The 21375-nt window shown below is 49.9% G+C and overlaps 1 protein-coding gene across 6 annotated transcripts; it reads right to left on the bottom strand.

Annotated features, from left to right (window-relative positions):
* Window positions 1–85: 85 nt before the first annotated feature.
* Window positions 86–21204, bottom strand: pyd (zonula occludens-like protein polychaetoid). Of its 6 annotated transcripts, XR_002162938.2 has the most exons (18): window positions 19460–21201; window positions 9646–9815; window positions 9187–9389; window positions 8185–8613; window positions 7786–7852; window positions 7527–7677; window positions 7102–7253; window positions 6643–6937; window positions 6310–6481; window positions 5962–6187; window positions 5694–5868; window positions 3939–4148; window positions 3307–3648; window positions 2814–3049; window positions 2366–2567; window positions 1680–2104; window positions 975–1455; window positions 86–761 (listed from the first exon to the last, which is right to left on the bottom strand). XR_002162938.2 is itself a non-coding variant. In XM_019843353.2 (17 exons), exons 1-17 carry the CDS (start codon window positions 19646–19648, stop codon window positions 1452–1454), a joined length of 3648 nt encoding a protein of 1215 aa, XP_019698912.2. In that variant the 5' UTR covers window positions 19649–21201; the 3' UTR covers window positions 86–1451. The 6 variants fall into 6 exon arrangements, 5 of the variants coding, with proteins under 5 accessions (XP_019698912.2, XP_025154938.1, XP_011146770.2 ...); XM_019843353.2 differs by having other exon boundaries at window positions 86–1455; XM_025299153.1 differs by lacking the exon at window positions 19460–21201 and adding an exon at window positions 11237–11370 and having other exon boundaries at window positions 86–1455.
* Between the last annotated feature and the right edge of the window lie 171 nt (window positions 21205–21375).

The following is a 21375-nucleotide window of genomic DNA, read 5'->3' as shown; positions in this document are numbered from 1 at the left end:
TTCATAAGGAGTACTGTAAACATATCAACTAGCGCTTTAAACATTAATTAATCAATTAATTATATAGGAATTACATAAACATACATACGCATACACATTGTTTTTATTCGATCGTTCATCACCTTTGTCGCTCGTCTCATTCATTCATTTATAAAAAATTATTAAATACCAGAAAAATTAACATCCGAACCTGGATATTTTTCTAATTCGCTTTGCTACCTTGTTACCCTAAATTATCATATGACAACTTGATATAACAGATCTCGCTAGGATAACGCGCGAAATAGACTCTATTTCGCGTATATTTAAATTTAAATTTAATACTTGTGTACGCGTTAATAAATTTTGCTTTTTACTATTAGTTACGTTCGACATTCGCACAATATCAGTTACGTAATATAACATAATCTCATTCGCACTTCGTTAACAGTAGTATAATCTGTTTACGCTTTAACTGGTGATATAAGATTATCAGCATGTTTAATGGCAAAATCTAATAGTTATGAGAGAGACGTGCATTATTATAATTAACATTAGCTCTTATGAAACTCCGACTTAACGCTGACGATACCTCATATCATACCTCGTACCTCATATCAATAGTCATTTGGTTTATAATAATAATGATGCGCAGTACGATCTAACAGTAAGGTATAATAAATAACTATAAAGCCTGACCTCGGCTCTAGAAAGGGCATGCCTTTCCAAAAGGAGAAAAAGAGAATCATTCGAGGAAATTATCGTCCCCAAATCACATGTACCTGCAATAACAGAAGATGCATTAATCTACAAATCTTAAGTACTCTTTCTTCGATCGTCTACTTGGAAAAAATATCGTGGTAAAAATTCGAATGACATTTGGGCCCAAAGATTCTGTTTTATATATCTCTAAAAAATTTACAATTCTTTTAAATATTCGCAATGATTCATAATATTCATTTGTATATGTTAACGTGATATATTTCTGATATTACCTTCTAAGATTTGCAATCTTCGATCTGTTAGTTTCTGTAAAATTATCAAAGAAAATATAACTTACAATGATGACGCAGCATTGTTGCAAAGCGAGACTCTATCTCGTATATAGTCAACAAAATATTGTTACGCGACATTGCACATAGCAACATATATCATGTATACATACGAAGAAAACCAGTTCGATCGTATTGATATTTAATCGCGAATGACAGTCTTCAATACACCGCTCTAATGGTTGTTCCGATAACAAAATTCCCAGATTCCCGTCGCGATATAAACCAAATCCGCTCAACGTATCTTAAAACTTTCAGAAGCTCCACGTAGCTGAGAATCGAAAGATGCATCTCGTCATAATATCGTCATCGTGACCGGCGATTAATTTTAATCTACGACATTGCACGATTTACTTTGCCGTGCTCCGGAAAATTGATTAATTCGTCCTAGTAATAACAAGTCTTGCGCCAGGATACACGTTAACTGCAACATACAACAACATTCTCATGAATTGAGATCGCGGAGGATCGAGAGAGAGAGGAGAGAGAGAGAGAGAGAGAGAGAGGGAGAGATTCGCAAGTACGTGGTGTAAATCATGAAGGGATCGAGATCTCGAAACCTTAAGAAGAATCTTGAATAGATCACATGCGCTCCCCCCGTCAAAGTCCAATCCGATTCCCTCGGCCGAGTTGTTCACCTGCGCTTACCTTATATTGTAATTATGAACCGGCTTTCGATAGAGCTCGAAAGCGCTGCCTCTTTGCTCCCGACTGCCAGCCAGGTCCAGGCCGCTGGGTTCCCTGTTGTGCCCGGGATTGGCGGAGGGATAGATTAGACCGGCCGGTCCGTGATTGTTGCCGTGCATGTACCCATTGTGGTTCGTGCCGCCGCGATTGTGCGTCAGACCGAGGTTGATCTGACCGGCGCTGTTGCTGTGGGAATGCGTGGTGGTGACCGGCGGGCTGGAGTGCGAGTGCGTGTGGCTGAGGCTGTGACTGTGCGTCGGCGGCGCCAGGTGACTTAGATTGTGGTGTGAATTCATGAGATTGCTCTCATTGTGACGGCCGGGCGGCGGAATGTTGTAGTAATACTGGCCGCTGTTGCGCTGAACGTTGCTGCTGCTGCTTTCTACCTGAACGAAGATACGCACCCACGTGAGCGGAATAATCGCGACTCGACGCGAGCCTTCTTGTTCAATCGGCAATATCTCCCTGTTCGCCCCGCGGGTTTGTTCTTTGTTTCATCGCGATAATTACGTCGATAATTCGTGTGTAGTTGTAAATTTCATTTTTTTTCCCCCTTTTGGTGGCACAAGATACTTGAGCATATTGTCGTCAAGTTGCAAGATTCGATCGGGTATTCGTGAGTCGTGGTGCGCTCATGAAATAATTACCCCATTGTGCACGTGAGACGTGGCGATGGAATAGCTCTTCGAGTGCTGGTACGAATTACCTCCGTCGTTGCCGTTGTTCTCCGTCTGCGCGAGCGATGTCTGGGGTGGTCTGTAATTTTTCGGCTTGGGCGGCGGGATCGGCTTGTAGGTGCCTGCCGGCTTATTTTGCGGGATCGGTATCGACTTGTAATCGGTGGATCGGCTGTACGGCACGCGAGAAATGTTGATAAGGAAATGATCTGCCTTGACACTTAATGCGCTTTATTACTTTAACTTCCTACTTAACGTCCTATTTTAGGAAGATTAACATACCGTAAATCGTCATCGAAAATCTTTCGGGTCGTTTTGACGGCCCCAAAGTGCACAACAAGGATTAATTTTCAATATCGTTTCGGTTTTTTCGGATATACTTTAACATTCTAATTTTCATAGTCATCGTACAACATACCTGTACTTGGCGTAATCAGTCCGCGTTTGAGCATCGTGCATGGGAATCGGCTGAGCCGTAGACCTGGTGAATCGGTACGGATCGTGCGCTCTCACCGGCATGCTGCTGCTCTTGAGATCATCAGGTACGTTCGGGCCCAAGCGACCCGTCGACGTGTTGAGATTCGGCGCGCCGTAGCTCGCGTTCCCATTCGTATTGTTGTACGAATCGTAGGAGGACATGCTGTCGTAACTTCCCTGCAAGAATAAGCGGAATCTTTTGGCGCGATCAAGTGACCCGAAATGATCACTTTTCCGAATCGTCGAGAGACCGGCCAACCAACTCAGATCAGGCAGCTTTACTAACGTGGTCCTTCCACCGAAGAATTTCGCTACTTGAGCATGAGAAAATTAATAAACTAAAATCTTGTAACAAGACCGAAGTTAGATCAATCTGTCGAATCGAAGGATTCATTAGAAACGTGACAGAACGATATCCGTCGGACAATGCCTACCGCCTTCGGCTGCGCCCTTTCGAGGGATGACGTGGCGTTCGCTTTGTGCGGGGTTGCATTGATGTAATTTCCCATGTCCAAGATCGACTCGGTTTTGTTCACTAGACGTTCCTGAGCGGATCGTCCGATCGTACCCCGCGGCGTTTGGTTAGTCGGCTTCACGTTCCGGTCGACTCGCGGCGGAAGGTCCGGAGGGCTATGATGAGGAGATCTAGGCTCGAAGGAGCCGCCCAAATATTCCGGCGAGCCAGACTGATTGCTCATTTGCCCGGACAGGGAGAAGCCGTATTTGCTATCTCCCACTCCGCCTTGGGACCTTCTCTTTTGCTGATCGAACGATTGCTGCAAGTAAATTCGTGACCGGAAAAGAAGCGTTAATGTTGTGCGTCAAATTATAAAAATATTACGCTGCAAATTTGTTTACAAGGAAAAGAAAGATTCACCGAATACTTTTCTTTCGCCTACACGGGTATTCTTCAAAGAGAGAGAGAGAGAGAGAGAGAGAGAGAGAGAGAGAGAGAGAGAGAAAGAAAAGAGAGAATAAGGATGCGTCTCGAAAACGAAAACTTAAGAATTTGCATCGAACGTATAATTAAGTGCGTTTTCCGCGTGTGCATCCAAAATATGTATACCTGATAATTCGTGGAGTACGGCGGTGGTGCGGATGTGTCATCTTGAGTGGCAATACTAGGATCTGAGCTGCTTTTGAGCCGCGACGGTGGGCCTAATGTACCGGGAATAACGGGTGCCGGACTCAGCTCCAGGTCACTCTCCGGGGAGGAAGCGTAGGAGAGGCGAGAAGTCATCGGGAATAGGAAATCATCCGAGAGGGCTTCTTCCGGCTACGAAGGCAGACCACAGAGGAGACATCACGTTATGTAAACGTTACATACGGGTAATAAATAGACGATACAATGTGTTGTTGTTTGAAGGCACGTTAATGCATGTGTGATGCAACGAGTATGAATTGTTATATCTTTGTATATGTGTGTGTGTGTGTGTGTGTGTGCGTGTGAGTACTTCAAATTACATTAACACTAAATGTACATCTATCAAATATTTCTTAACGCTGCTTACTTTTATAAAAGAATACATTATAAATAACCGACAAATGATTCTTTTTTTATAGATGTGGAAAAAGTAAAGTTACAGCGAGTGCAAAGTACTACAATACTACGTGTCTTTAGAGGCATGCAATTCGTCGAAGCTGAGAACTGATGGCATGCAAGTTCGATTTATTCGAACGTATCTTAAAAGTGTTGGAAAAATTATTCAAAGAAAAAAATGCTTCTTTATCCGTCTATATTCACCTACGTCGTACATAAAAGTGTCTTTTCTCGTCAGATATACAGAGAAAAATTATATATACTTTCGAAGCTTAATTATAATTTAAATGGAGGAAGGAACGATCATGGCACTTAAATTATTGCTGAAAGCTGAGCTTCGAAAAAATATATATTTTCCAAACGTGAACGATTAACATTGGGATTGGGAACTGAAATCGACAGGAGAGCAGCAGACAGACGGAATCAAATCATGCAAGAGTGCGATATACAAAATGAAGAAACGCATGCACAGAGCGACAAAAGAGACAACAAGCAGAACTTATATATAGCCGAAAAATTGCTCACGGATGACGTCTGAATTTAAAGGTGATTGAGGAAGCGGCAGGGGTTTTCTCATGAGGGATGCCGACAACATTGATGGCTGATAATACGACAAGAGCACATCGTGATTCTTATTCTCATCATAATATACATTGTTGTTGGGAAGAGGAGAGAATGGGAGGGCAGGAGGTGGAGTGTGAGCATGTTGCGACAACTCCCACACCGTGTATCGACTATATATCGGCTATAACAAACAAGCCCAGATTACGCCGAGAGTCGTTGGAGTGCCAACGACATGCCAACAACCGGAGGTAGATCATGACATTTCGTAAGAGAGATGAAAACGAAAGATGAAATTAAAGAGAGAAGAAAGTCGTGCTATAAACTACTCCAATATCCTCCTCGGTGTTTCCTTCTTGTACTTTTTACGTTCAAAAACGTGAAACGGTGTCGAAATCTTCAATCTTCGGAGGATGCAGAAGAGGGAAGAAAGACAATCGTGAGTAGTGAAAAAGCGTAAAAAGATACTTTGAGAGAATGATAGCGAAGTGCGAAATGAAAAACTATATAATGTGTATGTATGACAAATGTTTAAGATCTCTAGATGGACACATTGTCTCTCCCCTGTGACTCTGAGAATTTATTTGTGTTTCCAGATTTTCTTCAATTTCAGATAAAAGAAATTCATCATTCAAAATTCATAAAAAAATCTCTAGGTAACTGGAAAGAACAATCGTACTTTTTACAACAGTCTGTACGTGAAATTAAATAGTCTCTCACCTTGGTCTGACTCATCCAAAGTGAGCCTTGTTGCTGGCGATCGATGAGCTCTCGGAGCTTCCGGTACCAAGCTTCGGGCGCATTGAGCGTAATCACCGCGCTAAATACGTGTCCCCAGATCTTGTCGAGTTTTTGGCACTGCTCTAAGAGCTTCTTGCTGCTTTTATGCGCCGATCTGCAATCGGACATCAGTTGTATAAAATATCGCGCGGATGCCAACACGGAAGCGAACCTGCCAACTTGTTCGTCTCATGCGCCTCGCCCTTACTTCGGTATGCCAGCCCTCATCTCTTTGATGACCTGCTTCGTCTCAGCCTTCAGGAAAATGACAATAGGGTAAAACTGGGCGTAATTTAATCGGTCCACGGCGTTGGGAGTAATATCTAGCAAAGCGTGTTTCCCTCGATCCATCACCTCTCTGATGGCGCTCAAGCGAATGATGCCGGAGGTTTTGGTGTTCTTGCCCGAGCCATCCTCCATTTGGCTTTCCATCTCTGCAACATCACAATTAGTAGTTACAAATTTACAAATGCGATGTTCAACGCTGCTGATGTTACACTTCGATAAAGACGTGAACAGGAGTCAATGGAGACCAGGTAATTTGTCGCTCACTTACGCGGAGAGGTGAATTTATCGGGAAAATCCTTGAGAAGCTTCTCCCTGGCGAGATCAGCTACGGGCCCGAAGAGAACGACGGGTCTAACGAATCCAGGATGTCTCAGGATCACGCGCTCATAAGCTGGGAATTTGCTGACGCTGTCGGAGAACACCACATCGTCCCAGTGATCCTAGATTACACCGAAAGGAGCATGAAAATCTGATCTGGATCGCCAAAAATCTTATTACAGGTAATCCTTCCTCCCCGATCCCTCCGGCGTCTCTGCCGGCGTGTCAACCTTTCGGAGAATTCGAAAAAAAGGAACGAAGAAAGAGAGAACCGCGTTCTTACCCTTCCCAGAGACTTTGACCGCCTGTGGCTGTTTCTTCTTCTTCTGAAAAAGCTACCTCTGCTTTCACTGGCGCTCATCTCCTTCTTCGTCGCGTTAAATTGCGCAGTCGCCAGCTCTTCAGCCCGAGCCTTGTTGGGTATGATGCCCTTCTGCACCTCTTGATTGTTTCGTCCGATCCGGAAGACCTGCCAAGATCCCACGACGCCGTTGTGAAGAGTGTCCACCACGTGGAAGACGTCCCCGCTGCGGAAGCTCATCTCGCCTTTCTGCGGTTGCTCGTAGTGGAAGTGAGTTCTACGCATTTCACAAAGTACATCCCGTGATGAAAAGGCGGGATTTCTGCTCGTTATTAACGACCAGTACGACATTTCATCAGTACTGATTGTAAATCGCACTTTTCCACTTTTTTTTTATTAATATTCAAGAATTGTTAACCGCTCACTATAAACGTTGCTCACTTTATGTGGAAGGAGTCGCCTCTGCCGGATGCGACGATCTGATCGTACTCCTGACGACGATGCTGCACGATGAGATCGATCTGTTCTTGCAAGCTGAGGAGAAAAAGCACAGCTTCTTCCCTCGTGACTCCTTTCATGTCCATGTCATTTATCTGTCGCGATAAAACTCTGCGTTTATATTCCTATCTCCATATCTCAAGTATCCGCTGAGCGGATACTAACAAAAAGCTGCGTCCCTTGGTGAATGGTTTTGCAATCAATGTGTCATTAAACGCTTTATTCAGTACTTTGGTTAAAAAAAAATCTACAATCATACACGACACCCTCCTTCTGATGAAAAAGTGTAGTATCTGCAAGTTTATGGTGAAAAATTGCCCTATTTCACGTTCCAGATTCACGTTGACGCTAGGCGTCAAATAACCGACCTTTAAAATCTTATCTCCTGGCTGAAGACCCTGAAGCGACGCGGGACTTCCCGATTGAACTGCAGTCACGAAGACCCCGGTCTCGTTGCCACCGCTTAATCGCACTCCTACGGATCCTTCCTTTTGGAAGGTAATGAATCGAGGATCCGGCCTGTACACACACGCAATATCGGCAGGATGCATTACTGATGCATTGATGCTGTGTGTAACAGTCACAGATTGCAGAAAGTTAAGAACAACACACTTTGTCAACACTTACATCGGCTGCTTCGACCGAGGCGAAACCGAATCTTCGTCGTACAGTTGCCTGCGCGTGCTATAATAATCTACGGGGGGAAAATAACACGTTGAATAAAACAAGTCCACAGAGAACTCGATCCTCGACCGCAAGATCCATCCCGATGGAGATGATTTTTTCACAAGCTTCGAAGATCGAGAAACGATCTTCCCGCGCGCATTTGTATCGTAATGTATATAAAAATCGCGCGTATGAAACTCAGATTCAAGAACACAGCTCTTGACGAGCAGCCCTTCACTGTTTCGCGCGTGGCAGTTTACTTTATATCCGTGTTTGAAACTAACACGTATTCATGTTCTGCGACCGTTAAGTTAGCGATATCGTATATATATATCGTCGTGATAACATCGCGACATGTACCTTCCGGCCTGGGCGGAGGTGGCCTGGGTGGATCCACTGTGGGTGTAGCCGGTAGATCCAGTTGGCTCAGAGAGACGTCCATCAGCGGACCCCGGGAACGACCTCTCGGCACGAGGTTACTCTTGTCCTCCAAGGGCTGCCTCGTAGGTGGCGGAACGTATAAGTTCTGACTACTGTAACTCGCGCCCGACAGGTATTCACCGCTATCCCCTTTACCTTGCTGCTGTGCGTGGCAACAGGAGCTGTCCCGCGTAATTACTATCGAGAGTCTGTCTTTGCACTGGTCCATCAGCTTTCTAGCTTCCTTCAGACTCATATTGTCGGCGGCGACGCTGCCTATTCGGGTTAGCACGTCCCCGGTTTTCACTCCGATATTTTCTCGCGTAACCTCCTTTACGTACAATCGACATCCCAGCACTATGCCGAAGTCTAGAAATCGAGGCGACATCATTACACCTCGCTTCGACTGAGGGAATGAATGAACGAATGTTTCGATGGGGAAAGGGCTTGTAAATCGCCGCAAATAGAAACCTCGGGAGAAACTTATTTGCGAGGCAATATTCTACAGCTCCGCTCGACGAGAAGAATGTGAAAGGACATTCTTTATTTGCTTTAGTTTCCGTATCTCGTCACACACAGTGCTTTCGTAAGTAGCGTAAGTTAGCTATACGTCTCTCTCTCTCTCTCTCTCTCTCTCTCTCTCTCTCTCTCTCTCTCTCTCTCTCTCTCTCTCTCCACGTGATAAATATCCTCGATTTATATCTCGACGCAAAAATCTCAAGTTCTCCTTTTAAAGACACAATAAGAGGAACTATGAATTAAACATTAATTCGAAGATCAGATTACACGCTAAATGGAAGGAAGATCACGCGGAGAATCAAGCTCCAATCTTCCTAATTAAATCCGAAAGCTGACGAAGCGGCTTATAGATAAACGCGACGCTTGGATTCACGTGCGCGCGCTGATTGTCGTGCGATCGTTGCACGACGTTTAATTACGTACCGTCCTTTTTATTGTTTCGCGTGAGAGTGAGCCGGTGACTCTGAGGACCCGCGCTGCCCAAGCAGCCCGGCGAATTCGAGGAAGCTCTTCGTTTAACAACCAATAAAACGGTGGAACCGGAATCCCTCAGGACCCGCACGGCAGCCCCGTAATCCGCGCCCTCCAGTGACACTCCGTTAGCGGATATGATACGGTCGTTCACTCTGCGAATGACACGATCGAGCGATATTATTTCGCCGGATAAGCCGGACCGAAATGTGAAGAGCGTTGAAGACAGATGGACGGAAAGAAGCCAAAGAGAAGACTCTCCTACGGCGAGTTATACGACAACGTTTCTTCCTCCATCGGGGATTTTAATAAGTCTCACGGCTCATAAAACGGCTTTACTCTCTTCTCCGTGCTAAACGTATGTCAAAACTACTGTGGCAAAATTCGCATCCTTCCCCACGTAATACTTACTGCAATTTTCCCTCGGCCGGGCCAGCTTTCAGCACGTCGGAGATCGCGATCGCTGGATCCCCATTGGTGAAGTGTGGATTATCGCGGCCTCCTGACACGGCTATACCGAAACCGTAACCGGGCACCCTGGTGACCGTAACATGGTGGATCTCCCAGCCTCTGTCGCCAGCCTGAAAGTCAGAATCGGATGGACCGACTCGCGTGAGTGCGTGAGACGTAGTTTTTTTTTTTTTTCTCGACAGCGCAACTTAATCAAACATCGACATGCGACGAGAGGCGCTGCCGCGACCGCAGGATTTCGCATTTTCGCGTCGAATTCACGTTTTATCCCGCGCACAATTCCGACGCACGGTCGTTCAATTGCCGGCTGAAGGACGACGGTATCGCCTCGAATTGAATCTCGCGATTCATTTGCTGCGCACGTGGAAGCCCGCGCACAATGGAGCAATTATGTGCATTCCACGAAGCCTCGTGTGGCGCGTTCCTAGCCTCCGCGGCTCCGTAGTTCCCTTCGGAACTCACTCCGCTCGAATTAACGTTAATAATCATCAAGCATTCATGCTCTGTGATAATTGAATCGCGGGGTGGCGCGAACAATGAACCGTACGTGGCCGGTGCATGAACCGGGGGAGGGGGAGGGGGGCGGTTAAAATCGCACGCGCGCGCGCGCGATCCGCCGCGGATAAATTTAGCCCGATGGGCTTTTATGAATCACTTGCGAGCACGTGGTGGAGCGCGAGAGCGCTCCCTTCCTGCGAGAGCACGATCGGCGGATAATTCAATACCCACCGTATCGAGTGGCAGAGTTACGCTAGTGAAGACGTCTCTCGCGTCTCGCGGAGACGCGATACGTAGCGAAGCCATTCGCGGCCCCGGGGTGTTGGAGTGAGGTGTCACGTCCGGACGCGGTGATTCCGACGACGAAAAGCGACGACGAGCGACGGGCCAAGCGCGCTATTTGCCTTGCGTCTGCATTCGCGAAATGCATTCGCTCGCCAACGAAGCCCGCGAGGCGGAGCTGAGAGAGAGAGAGAGAGAGAGAGAGGCGCTCTTGCTCCTCAGCATTCCGCCCAGACGCGAAGAAAAACGTGCGTCGAAGCGAGCCTCGCGCTCCTCTTCGATCCTCAGCGCGACACTCGGCGAATTACCGCGGAAGGCGCGCACCGGAGGGGAAAATAATAGCAAGGGAGCTCTATTTTTAGAAATCTCGTATGCGGCATGTCAATTGTCGCACTCGAGCGACGTTCTGGGCGCGGCCGCGCGAGCCCGCTCTCGTGCTATCCTCGAAGACGCGTCCCGGAATTACCCCGGAATGCATAATCAGAATGCATAATCAGAACGGACAGTTTATCCCACGCAGAGACGCGCGAGATCGTCAGGATCCCCATTTAGCGTGGTCGTCGCGCTCGTCGCGAGCGCGTCGTTGATGGAAGATCCTCGAGCTCCTCTCTCTCCCCGCGATCGCGTCATCCCCCGATCACGCGAGGAGCAGTCGCTTTTTTCCCGCCTGCCCGCTCCCTCCCCTCCCCCCAGCTATCTCTCTCCGTCGTCTTAAATCTGCACGATCCTAAGGAAATCTCGGCTGCGCTACCTGGCCGTCGAACCCGCCCGAGGAATTGTGCATTGTGCCGTGGGTCGACGAGGTGGAGTTCGGCGGGGATCCAGAATTTCCCACGTGACAGCCACCGCCGCCGACGCCTCCACTGCCTCCACCGCTGCCGCCGCCGCCGCCGCCACCGCCACCGCTGCCTCCACCGCCGCTGCTGCCACCGCCGCCACCGCCACCACTACCGCCGCTGCCGCCGCCGCCGCCACTTCCGCCACCGCCGCCGCCGCCGCCGCCACTTCCGCCGCCGACCCCAACAACATTGTTATCGCTCCTGTCCATCCTTGCGAGGAAGACCTGTCTTCTCGAAGGCCCCGTACGCGCGATCTTCCAAGACGATTCTCACGGGCCGCTCCCTCGCGCACTTCCGCCGATTCGCGAGTCAACGAACATCCCTCCTGCCCACTTTTTCATGAATCACGCGGAGTCGCAGGAGTCGCGCAGGAGTAGCGTGTCGCAAGCCAGCAGGTCGCAATCGCATCATGCACGCATCATATACGCGGTGAAGGCGCGATCTCGCGTCCTGTCGATCGATGCCTCGCGACGATCTCTCGCGCAGAAATGCGCGGCGTCCTGTTTCTGCCCGTCGGCCGAACAGCGACGAGGAGAAGCGGAGTGGTCCTGCCGGCGTTGGGCAAGGATGAGCGAAGAACTGGTATATCGTGCGTGAATCAGAAAACGAGTTATCGAGAATATCGTCCGGTTGCCGTCGATCTTTCCCGTTTCCAATTGAAAACGAAAGCAACGAGAGAGAACGAAGCGACCGATAGGAGCTGATAGGAGCTGATAGGAAATTACAGTTCCGCTCTTATCGCACCCGGCCAGAGATCGATTGACATTTCAGGTCAGGTTTCCGTCGTCTCCCATCCGATTTTCTTGCACTTGATCGCGAACCCCTCGCGTTCTTCAGACCTCGTCATCGTTCATCTCCGCGGCTGTACGGATCATCGAGCAGTCGTCCAGACGACGTTCCGCAGGTGCAAGCGGACACCACGTGTCTCGCTCGTCTCGCTGGAAAATCCTGCCGCGCTCGCGACCTCGTCGTCCTCGCCGGCGCGGCGCGGCGCGGCGCCGACACCTGCGACGCTCGGCCGATTTCGGCGAGATTTCGGCCGGGCCGAATTCTCGCTGGCGATTTCTCTCACGTGTTCCGGACGGATTCACAGCGACTGGCCGCGTGGATCCACCGAGTGACCCGTTTTTCCTCTCGCCGCCGCGAGAATTTCCCTCCTGCGCTCCGTTCTCCGACTCGTCCGATTCGACACACTCGACGCTCCTCCCTTGCTCGCTTCCTTCGCTCGGTCACGCTTTTCGTTACAACTCCGTCGGCCTCCTCCTCGTCATCGGACGCGATGTACCGTGAAGCGCTCGATTTCGTTCGGAAGCTACGCGCGGCTTTCCACCGAGCGATCTCGGCTCCGCATCCTCGGCAGTCTGGAAACTCACTCGCTCTCTTGGCACTCTCGCGCTCCTACGGAGCTTTATCCGACCAATTCTAAGCCAAATTGAATTCTATTCTAATCTTATTTTCTCCCCTCTCTCTCTCTCTCTCTCTCTCTCTCTCTCTCTCTCTATCCGCATTCACTCTGCTCGACGTGTTTCTTGGATTATCCTTTATCTCCGCGTAATCGATATTGCCTGCGAATCCATCTGCTTCTTCGCGCGGGCCGAGAAACGGCGACTTGTTGATTGTCTCGTAGCTTCTCGACATTCAAGATGCTGCTCTCTCTCTCTCTCTCTCTCTCTCTCTCTCTCTTTATTCCGGGACTTGCTCTCGGCTGAACCGAGTGAGTCACTTCGCTCTCGAGACGAGTTGCCGAAGTTGCCGAATCGATCGCTTCGATTTTCCCGACTCAAGAGACTCGCTTCTTAGGTGATCTCGTCAGTCAAGAGAGCGCTCGGCTTTATTTTATATAATTAACTCTTTGCGCGCACTCGGCCGATCACGAAGATACCGTTCAGCCGCGCCGAAAACAATCATCAGGAAGCTTGCACGCGCGGTAATTTCAGTAACGAGACGCCGTCTCAGGCGCCGTGTATAATTATCACGACAACGCGGAACCCCTCTCTGTCTCTCTCTCTCTCTCTCTCTCTCTCTCTCGCCTGCGTCCTCTCCTTCCTCAGCTCCTCTCCGTCCTCTCGCTCCTGTCTCACGCGGCGGCACAGAAATACATCGCGTTCCGCGTCGACCGGAAGCGCATTTCCAAAAAGCCGCTGAAGGCCGTCGGCACAAACAGGTTCCTGCCGAGCAGCAGCAGCAGCAGCAAGCCGCCACGGTCGGCCAACGAAAGCATCGAAAGCGGAGCACGATTTAAATCACCATGCACCGAGGACGACCTCGCTCGTCCTCACCAGGCGCGCTCGTCGGTCTATTCGCGGCTCAGCATCGCGGGCACTCCTCGCGCGGCCGCCGCGCCGCATCAGCGTGAAAACTGAAAATGATCCACTTGGACCTTCGAGTCACGATCCAGGCTCACTCGCAGTCGCGCGGCTCTCCCGGGCTCGCTCAACAACTTCCGCTGCCTCCTCGGCTCGCTGGAAATTGCAACTTGACTCTCTCTCTTTCTCTCTCTCTCTCTCTCTCTCTCTCTCTCTCTCTCTCTCTCTCTCTCTCTCTGTGCGAGGTCTCCCGGCCGACGAAGAGTATACGAGAGAAAGAGCGACTCGACTCTCTCGGTCGCGTCACAACGTAAACTTTCCCGAGGTTCAGTAACAGTCACAATCGACAGAGTCTCCGATGGCCAAATTGCCTTTTCCTCACTGAGATCAACCGTGCAACCGTCCCAACGTGGCACACACCGAGTCGCATTTGCTCCGGATCGCGATCGGTAACAACAACGTGTTCGGGCGGTTCCTCGTCCGCGCGATATCGATATTATCGGCACTCTCTACACCGAGGGCAAGCTTCGCTCGCACCTTCGCGGGCGTGGATGCACGTCGCACGGCTGCACCTGGAGTGGTCCTCCGAGTCTCGAGGTATCATCTCGTGCAGCACGCGCGTACATATAGCTTTCGCGTGCGTATGCGGCTCCGCAGCAGCAGCAGCGTTCATGGACCCATGAGAATCACTCTCTCTCTCTCTCTCTCTCTCTCTGCCTTTCTCTCTGTCTCTCTTTCTCTCTTTCTCTGTCTCTCTCTCTCTCTCTCTCTCTCTCTCTCTGCCTTTCTCTCTCTCTCTCTTTCTCTTTCCGGACGAGTTCCAGAACAGGACTTTGAGCCCGAGAACACGGATAAATAAAAAAATGTCCCTCTGCCGAGAGCGAAGGAGCTCTGGCGATGTATGCGATCGGCTTCCCTATCGTCAGGTCGACTGGTCGAGGTAGAATCGGCCGAAGACTGCAGGGACGCAGAAGGACGGAGCGGTGCTGGAGAAGAGGCCGCGGTGTTGAACATACAAGAGAGTCCCATAAGATAGAAAGAGAAAGATAGACAGTTGGAAAAGGGGGGACGAGACAAGAGGGAGTAGAGAGAAAGAGAGAGAGAGAGAGAGAGAGAGAGAGAGAGAGAGGGGAGAGAGGAAAGAAGGGCAAAGAGGAGGACTGGGTTCGAGAGCGTGTCGACACCGGTTTTGCCTGGACGGCTCGCTTAGTTGGCAAGACTGTAGGTAGAGGTCGGTCTTCAACGTCTTGCCCTTGCGAATGTGTGTGTGTGGGTGCGTTGGTGCGGGTGCGTCTGTACACGAGCGTACACGCACATGGCTAGACTACGAGACATTAACTGGAATATGACACACCTTACGCCAGCTGGAATTCTGCTGTGACGGTCTGGGTATCCGCTTTCCGTTTCTCTATTCTTTGTCCCAGGACCAAGAGTATCCCGATGTGGCCAGAAGACGAGGCCAGAACTCGTCTCCTGACAAAATCACCATGGGACCTCGAAACCCTGTCGCCTTTGGCCGAGGCTCGCGCATTTAAAACGAAGCGGGTGTGTGCTCAGCTTCTGGAGACAGAGGAAGAAGAGGAAGAGGAAGAAGAAGAAGAAGAAGAAGAAGAAGAAGAAGAAGAAGAAGAAGAAGAAGAAGAAGAAGAAAGGCGGAAGGAGAAACGGAGCTATAAACATTGAACGAATCAAATCCTTGGCCCGATGTCGTATTAGGAGCTTTTACAGCTGGAAGCGGCGTACGACAGATGAATCCGTAAACGAAACGAAAGTCGACCTTGAGCGGCCAGAAAAACGTACATGATGGGAGAAATGTGTAATCTGACGTCATATGGCTGGTTCAAAGACCGGTCAACGCGAGATGCTAACTGTAGAGATCGAGAAAGCGATCGATTTACGAGGCCGCTGATGCTTTATTCTTATCGTGGAGGATCGATATTCACTTTCTACGGACGTCTCAATGCGCTTCATCTGTCTAGATGTAACTCATACGTGAAACTAAAGCGCGACAAAAAGAAGCATCGTAATGATGCCTGCCTTATTTATATACATCTCTCTTTCTTCCCCTTTAATAAATTGACTTGCGGAGATCACGATCGCGCCTGAGTGCGCAATCTTGCTAATTGCTGCAAATGTCGCGGCAGTTTCGAGCTCGCTTGTTCTTCCTGAGATCGAACGGCAGCTCGCGCGAGCTGCGGGGGAGGAGGGAGGGAGAAAGAAAATTATCGCTTCAATGCACAACTCTCCCATATCGATACAAAGTCATTCCGATCCGTCGAGTGATGATTCATAAGTTTCGCAAGCTCGTAATGCTTTTCCGTGAGATCACGCCGAGGAAACAAATCGCACTCGGATCGTCGCGATCGCGGATTAGATTACGCTTCTCGCGCGCTTTGCGCTAATGAGGAAAATTACGCTACGCTTCCCACAGCGCACACCTCATTACGGATGAATCTGGCTAGCCATCGCGCTGAATACGGATGGGCCGGCTGACGAATTTGAAAGGGAAAATCCAACGGGGGGAGAGGAGGGGAGGGGAGGGGAGGGGAGGGGGCACCGTACCACTTTTCGAGCGTGTCGGCGAGAATATAGACCGCGCCGCGTGAAACGTGGAATGCGAGGAACGATGTTGCTCGCCTATTCGCAAGTTCTTTCCTCGCGGGACTCGGGGACTCGGGACATTCCTCGGGCGAAGCCGGGGGGGGGGGGCGGGGGACAAGGAGGCATTTTTGCATTATTTCTCGCATGAATCAGAACCTTTCCGCGATTATGTGTGTGCGCGCGCGCACAAGGTGCACACCGAGACATAGAAAATAATTAATCCTACGGTGAAAATTGGAAAGAAACGACACGCGCATTAAACTTGAATTACAGGATTGAATTTTACGCGCGCGGAAAAACTGCTGCGGATCGAGTAACCTTGCAGTCGCCTTGCGCGCGCGAGGCGCGCGAAGGAAATGTTTAGGATTATACGTGAAACGCCCGTGGATACGTGTACACGGCCGGTGCATGATTCATACATCGAGAAAAATTCTGCCGAGCGTCGTACCGCAGAAGGAAAACCGGATCCCAGAGAGAAAATCGTTATCGATCGGTTTAGAATAATCGCTTGGGTGAAACGTTAACGTTAGCGTCGACGTAGGGCATACCACCGTCCCGTGCAACCCGGCCCGTTGATCACCGTTATCAACGACATTAACATCGCTAATCCGGCTAATCTTTCCTCGAAAAGAAGAGAAACCGTGCAATTTTTGCGAGAAGCCAGTCCATTTTTCGCCGTGAACTGGGAGCGACGCGTCCCTGACGCGTGTAACGAAAGATCGACAAGTAACGGCAGGCGCGGAAAAAACGAAGAAGCACACAGAGAAACGCGCGCGACATGTAATGCGCGGCGTAATTTCAGATAGATGGCGAACATTAATCTCTCTCGCAACATCTCTCGCAGCGGAGCGCGAGCGACGAAAGTGCACGGAAAGCGCAGGAAGCACGCTCGATTTAGCAAGCGGCAACGTCATCGACGAGCAAGAAAATAGTCTTTCGACAGACACCTCGGACACAAAAAGTTATCGGCGAACTTCGGAACGCTCCTCAGACCCGAGGACATTTCCACCCGTGGAATGCGCGCGACCCGGGCAGACGTACCTGCGGCAGGCAGGTAGCCGCCGCTTCAGCCTTGGCAACCTGGCGAAAGATAAAGCGACATGAGGGCGTGGTGCGCCTATTTGAAGACCTCTCGCGACTTGTACCTGCTATCTTATATTAGCCATGAAATTAAATTTTAATACCGGCCCGAGAAGAGTAAGAATATAAAACAGCCCTCAATTTTGTGGCGTTGTAATTATAATTTTTTATCGTACTCGCCGGCTTCGTACCTTTTTCTCTTCAAACTCGGGCTATCATGTAATACTATGTAAAATTGATGTCTTTCCAGTGAGAAGTGTCAAGAAAATGTCATACTTTCACATCACGTCGCATATCTCAGCGCTGCTTTGTCCTTTGTCGAAGGGAATCCAAGAAGAATCCACGGTGTGATATATTTTTAAAAGTCCAGCGTATTACTATCATCATTCGAACGAGAGACTTGGGGCTCGACAAGTTTGGAACGGAGTTTCCTCGAAAGATCGATTCTCAGACGCACCTCGCGTCGACCTGTCGCGTTGACCTCCCGCGTTTTCACTTGTCCGTTCGTTTACCTACGCATTTGTAATGCGATTGTCCGCGCGCGCGCGCGCGCGCTGGCACTGATACGGCCGCGGTCATCGTGCCTCGCACGATGATAAAAGTGACGATACATCGCGCGTGCACGGAATAGCAATACTCGCGATACCTTCCACGTAGAGCCCTCTCTCGTTTCTTCCGCTTATTCGTATTATTGAAAAGAATAACCACAAGATGCCAAGTGTCATTCGGTGCAAAAATCGAAATTAAATGTCACGTCGAGTATCTCGCGCTCGGCTCGTTAAAAAGCCGGCATTAAAGATATGCACTTTCTACGTGTTCGAGTGTTCGATAGCGAAAAGAAATGGTGTCGAAAGCGTTAACTAGGTAAAAGCGCGTTAGTCGCTGCTGCAGTCATTGGAAAGCCGCGGAGGTGTAGAACTGTGCACACTTGTCGAAACCGGACTGGAAACGTTCCGCCTAAGACTAAGCAGTATCGTCGGCACGATATCCTTCGCGCGATCCAGTTAACCAGAATATATTTAATCAGAATCGCGCTGAGGCACGCACAGAGGCGGCCGTGCGACTTCGCACGCACGAAACATTCGTGTTCGTGAATACAAACGGCAATAACAGAGAGCCAGCCCCCGTGTAGCAGATACATCGAGAGCGCGCGAGGGGGAAGGGGCGAAAGGAACGGACAATAATTGCTGTGCGCAATCGAACACGCGAGAGTATGCGTCTAGCGCTCGTATATCCGATTATGCGGTCACTTCCCGTGAAATTATGGCCGGTTGCCCGCAATTCTCGGCGCTCATTCACCACTAAACACGATCGCTCGACTCGCTCGTTTCATCTCCCGCGAGGGCACGAATATTCCCTCGAATATGAAAGAAATAAAATATTACATTTTATCGTAGCGGGCGGGATCGTATCTCGCCTCGACCTGTTTTCACGACTTTTCGTGAACTATCCAGTTTTTCTTTTTTGCGCATTGAATATTAACGACGCGATTAACAGGTTGCAGTCACGCCGAGGAGAGGCGCGCGCGCGCGCGATGCGCGGCGATGCGTGATAACAGTTGTTCAATATGTTGGCGTGTGGTCCTCAAAAATGGCACGGCGCAACCGTAAATAGCGGAAGAAACGAGAACGTTAAGACACGAGCGGACAACACTTCACCCAGTTCTCTCGCCGCTATCTTTTGCAATTCATGCAAACCGTGACGTGTGCGTGTGGCTGCGCACACGGCGTCCTCGCGCAAACCACTCGGCACTCGGCACTTTACCGCAAAGACGTAACAGATTTACACGAGAAATTACAACCGCGCCTTTTAATATCCATTACGTAGCGCGACACGTGTATCGCTCGAAGAGCGGTGCGCTTCGGGAAGTTTCAGTCCGACTCGAGTTTTCCGGCAAGTTCGACCTTATCGGAATACGGAAAACGGAAGTTATTCGCGAAGACCAAATCAAATCGTCCTCTACGATCATTCTGGCAGCAGTTGATTCTCTCGTATCTGTCGAATAAGATTCATTGACTGACTGATTTCACTCAAATCGCCGCTGACTCGAGATACAGAATAAACACAATGGCCGAGAAACACCGTAAACGCAGCGAGCATAACGTTACGCGCCGAGCTGACATTCAGATTTCACTTTCGCGCGCGTACCTTATGTTTACGCCGATACCGCTTCGAGCTGCTGCTGCCACCGGTGCCGAAGAGGAAGTCATCCTTCAGCAGGTGCGCGTCGTACGTCCTGCTCGAGGCCCTCTTCTTCGACGTAGTCTTCCGCGACCTCTTGCTGACGGTGCGCCTCTTCTTCTTCTTGCTCCTGAAGAGCTTGCGAAAGATTTTCATGCTGCCGGCCGGCCGGCTCAGCTGAATTTGAAGACGAAGAAATATGAGAAATTCCAGCAAACGAAGCGACCGATCCGACTCGATCGGCCGACGACGGCCAACGATTATCAGCGAGAAGTGTTATCCTCCGTCGAGGATTACGAGCTCATTACGTACGTGCGCGATCGCCGCGTTTGCCGCACAACCGAACGGCCGGCCCGCGTCGTGGGGGATTAAACGCAACGCAAACGACGCCGGTTCACGGCCAACTGACGATCGCGGAAGATTAACGAGAGTCACGTTCGCGAAATCACGCTCGCGCAGCGAGAGCAGCGAGTGCCCGGCCGAACGATGCAGCTCGAACGATGCGCGCCAAGCCGAGCCACTAGACGCGCTGCCGCGTTTACGCGTTTAAGTCCACGGCGTAAGTCTCATCGGGATGTGCCATGTGGGCGATGGGGGCGGCTCATGGCTTATCGCCGCTGCTGTGATGATGATACAAACACACACACACACACACACACACACACACGCGGCTCTGAAAAATCCAGCGGTGATTTCTTACGCGGGCCGCTCTCGCATATCCGATTAATCGATCGCGCGCGCGCGAAGCCCCGCACGCGCGCGCGCGCGTCTCGCTTCCGGGTGCGGAAAGAGCTCATCGTCGCGGAAACTCCGGATAAGCTTAGTGACTGGCAAATTAAGTTTCACGGCGGAATAATCAATTTGCCTTCGATTACCCCGCGAGTCGATGCCTGCCTGCCCTTCTCGCTCGCGCCAGCTCGGAGTTCGGAGCTGTCGGCCAGAGAAAACGGGCTCGTTCTTCTCTTCTCTTTCTCTCTCGCTGGGATGTGAGACAGAGGTTTTCTCCAGCGAAAACCGCCGCCGCCGGTCGCAAAAGTGCAGCACAGCTGTGACCGGGAGAATCGTTCACCTTGATTTTTAATCAATGAGGTCATCGCGCTTCCCCCTTCGCATTGACGTCGGTCACACCGGATGCACGGCCAAAGGACGCGCGAATTAAATGCACGAGGCGCGAAGGCAAAGTACTCCCCCCCACCTGAAATGAACCCGGGATCAAATATGCTAATTCCGATCCCGCCTCGGTTTCGGACTTTAAATCTCGCTTCGAATGATCTCGCGCGAGTTTCGTCGCTTCAATTATTTTTCTTGCAAAAATCGAGAAAATTTCTCCTCACGACCCGTGCGCGCCGTGAGACTTCAAGTCTGTGAGATGGATTTTGCGGATTTAGCGACTTTCGTTCATAAATATCGCATCGCACCGCTCGTTCCAACGTTACCATTTAACGGTTAAAATATAAAATATTAACATCGCTTTTACTTTAGCTGCGCATGGTCCGTCTCAAATCGACTGATAATGTCGAGATCTATTTATCAGCCACATTTATCGAATTCCACACTCCCAACTCAAATACGTACTATCTACCTTTCACACGAGTGAGCTTGTATGTATTCGAGAATCTCGTGGGATTCGTTGAACACTGTTCAACCTCTGATAAATGTATCTTAACGCAGTCGCTAGAGCGTACAGACTTTGATTCGTATTTTATTTCTCTCTCTCTCTCTCTCTCTCTCTCTCTCTCTCTCTCTCTCTCTCTCTCTCTCTCTCTCTCTCTCTCTCTCTCTCTCTCTCTCGTGATGGATAAGGGCCTAAATTGAGCGCTTCGGAAGAGGAGATTCCCCGAGGACGGTAATTTCTCTCCTGGTCGGCTGCTTGCGCGTAAACA

The sequence above is a fragment of the Harpegnathos saltator genome, unplaced genomic scaffold (genome assembly GCF_003227715.2).
Source record: "Harpegnathos saltator strain DR-91 unplaced genomic scaffold, Hsal_v8.6 scaffold252, whole genome shotgun sequence".
Taxonomy (NCBI): Eukaryota; Metazoa; Arthropoda; class Insecta; order Hymenoptera; family Formicidae; genus Harpegnathos; species Harpegnathos saltator.
The sequence above is the reverse complement of the archived record's forward strand: the minus strand, read 5'-3'. Positions and strand labels throughout refer to the sequence as shown.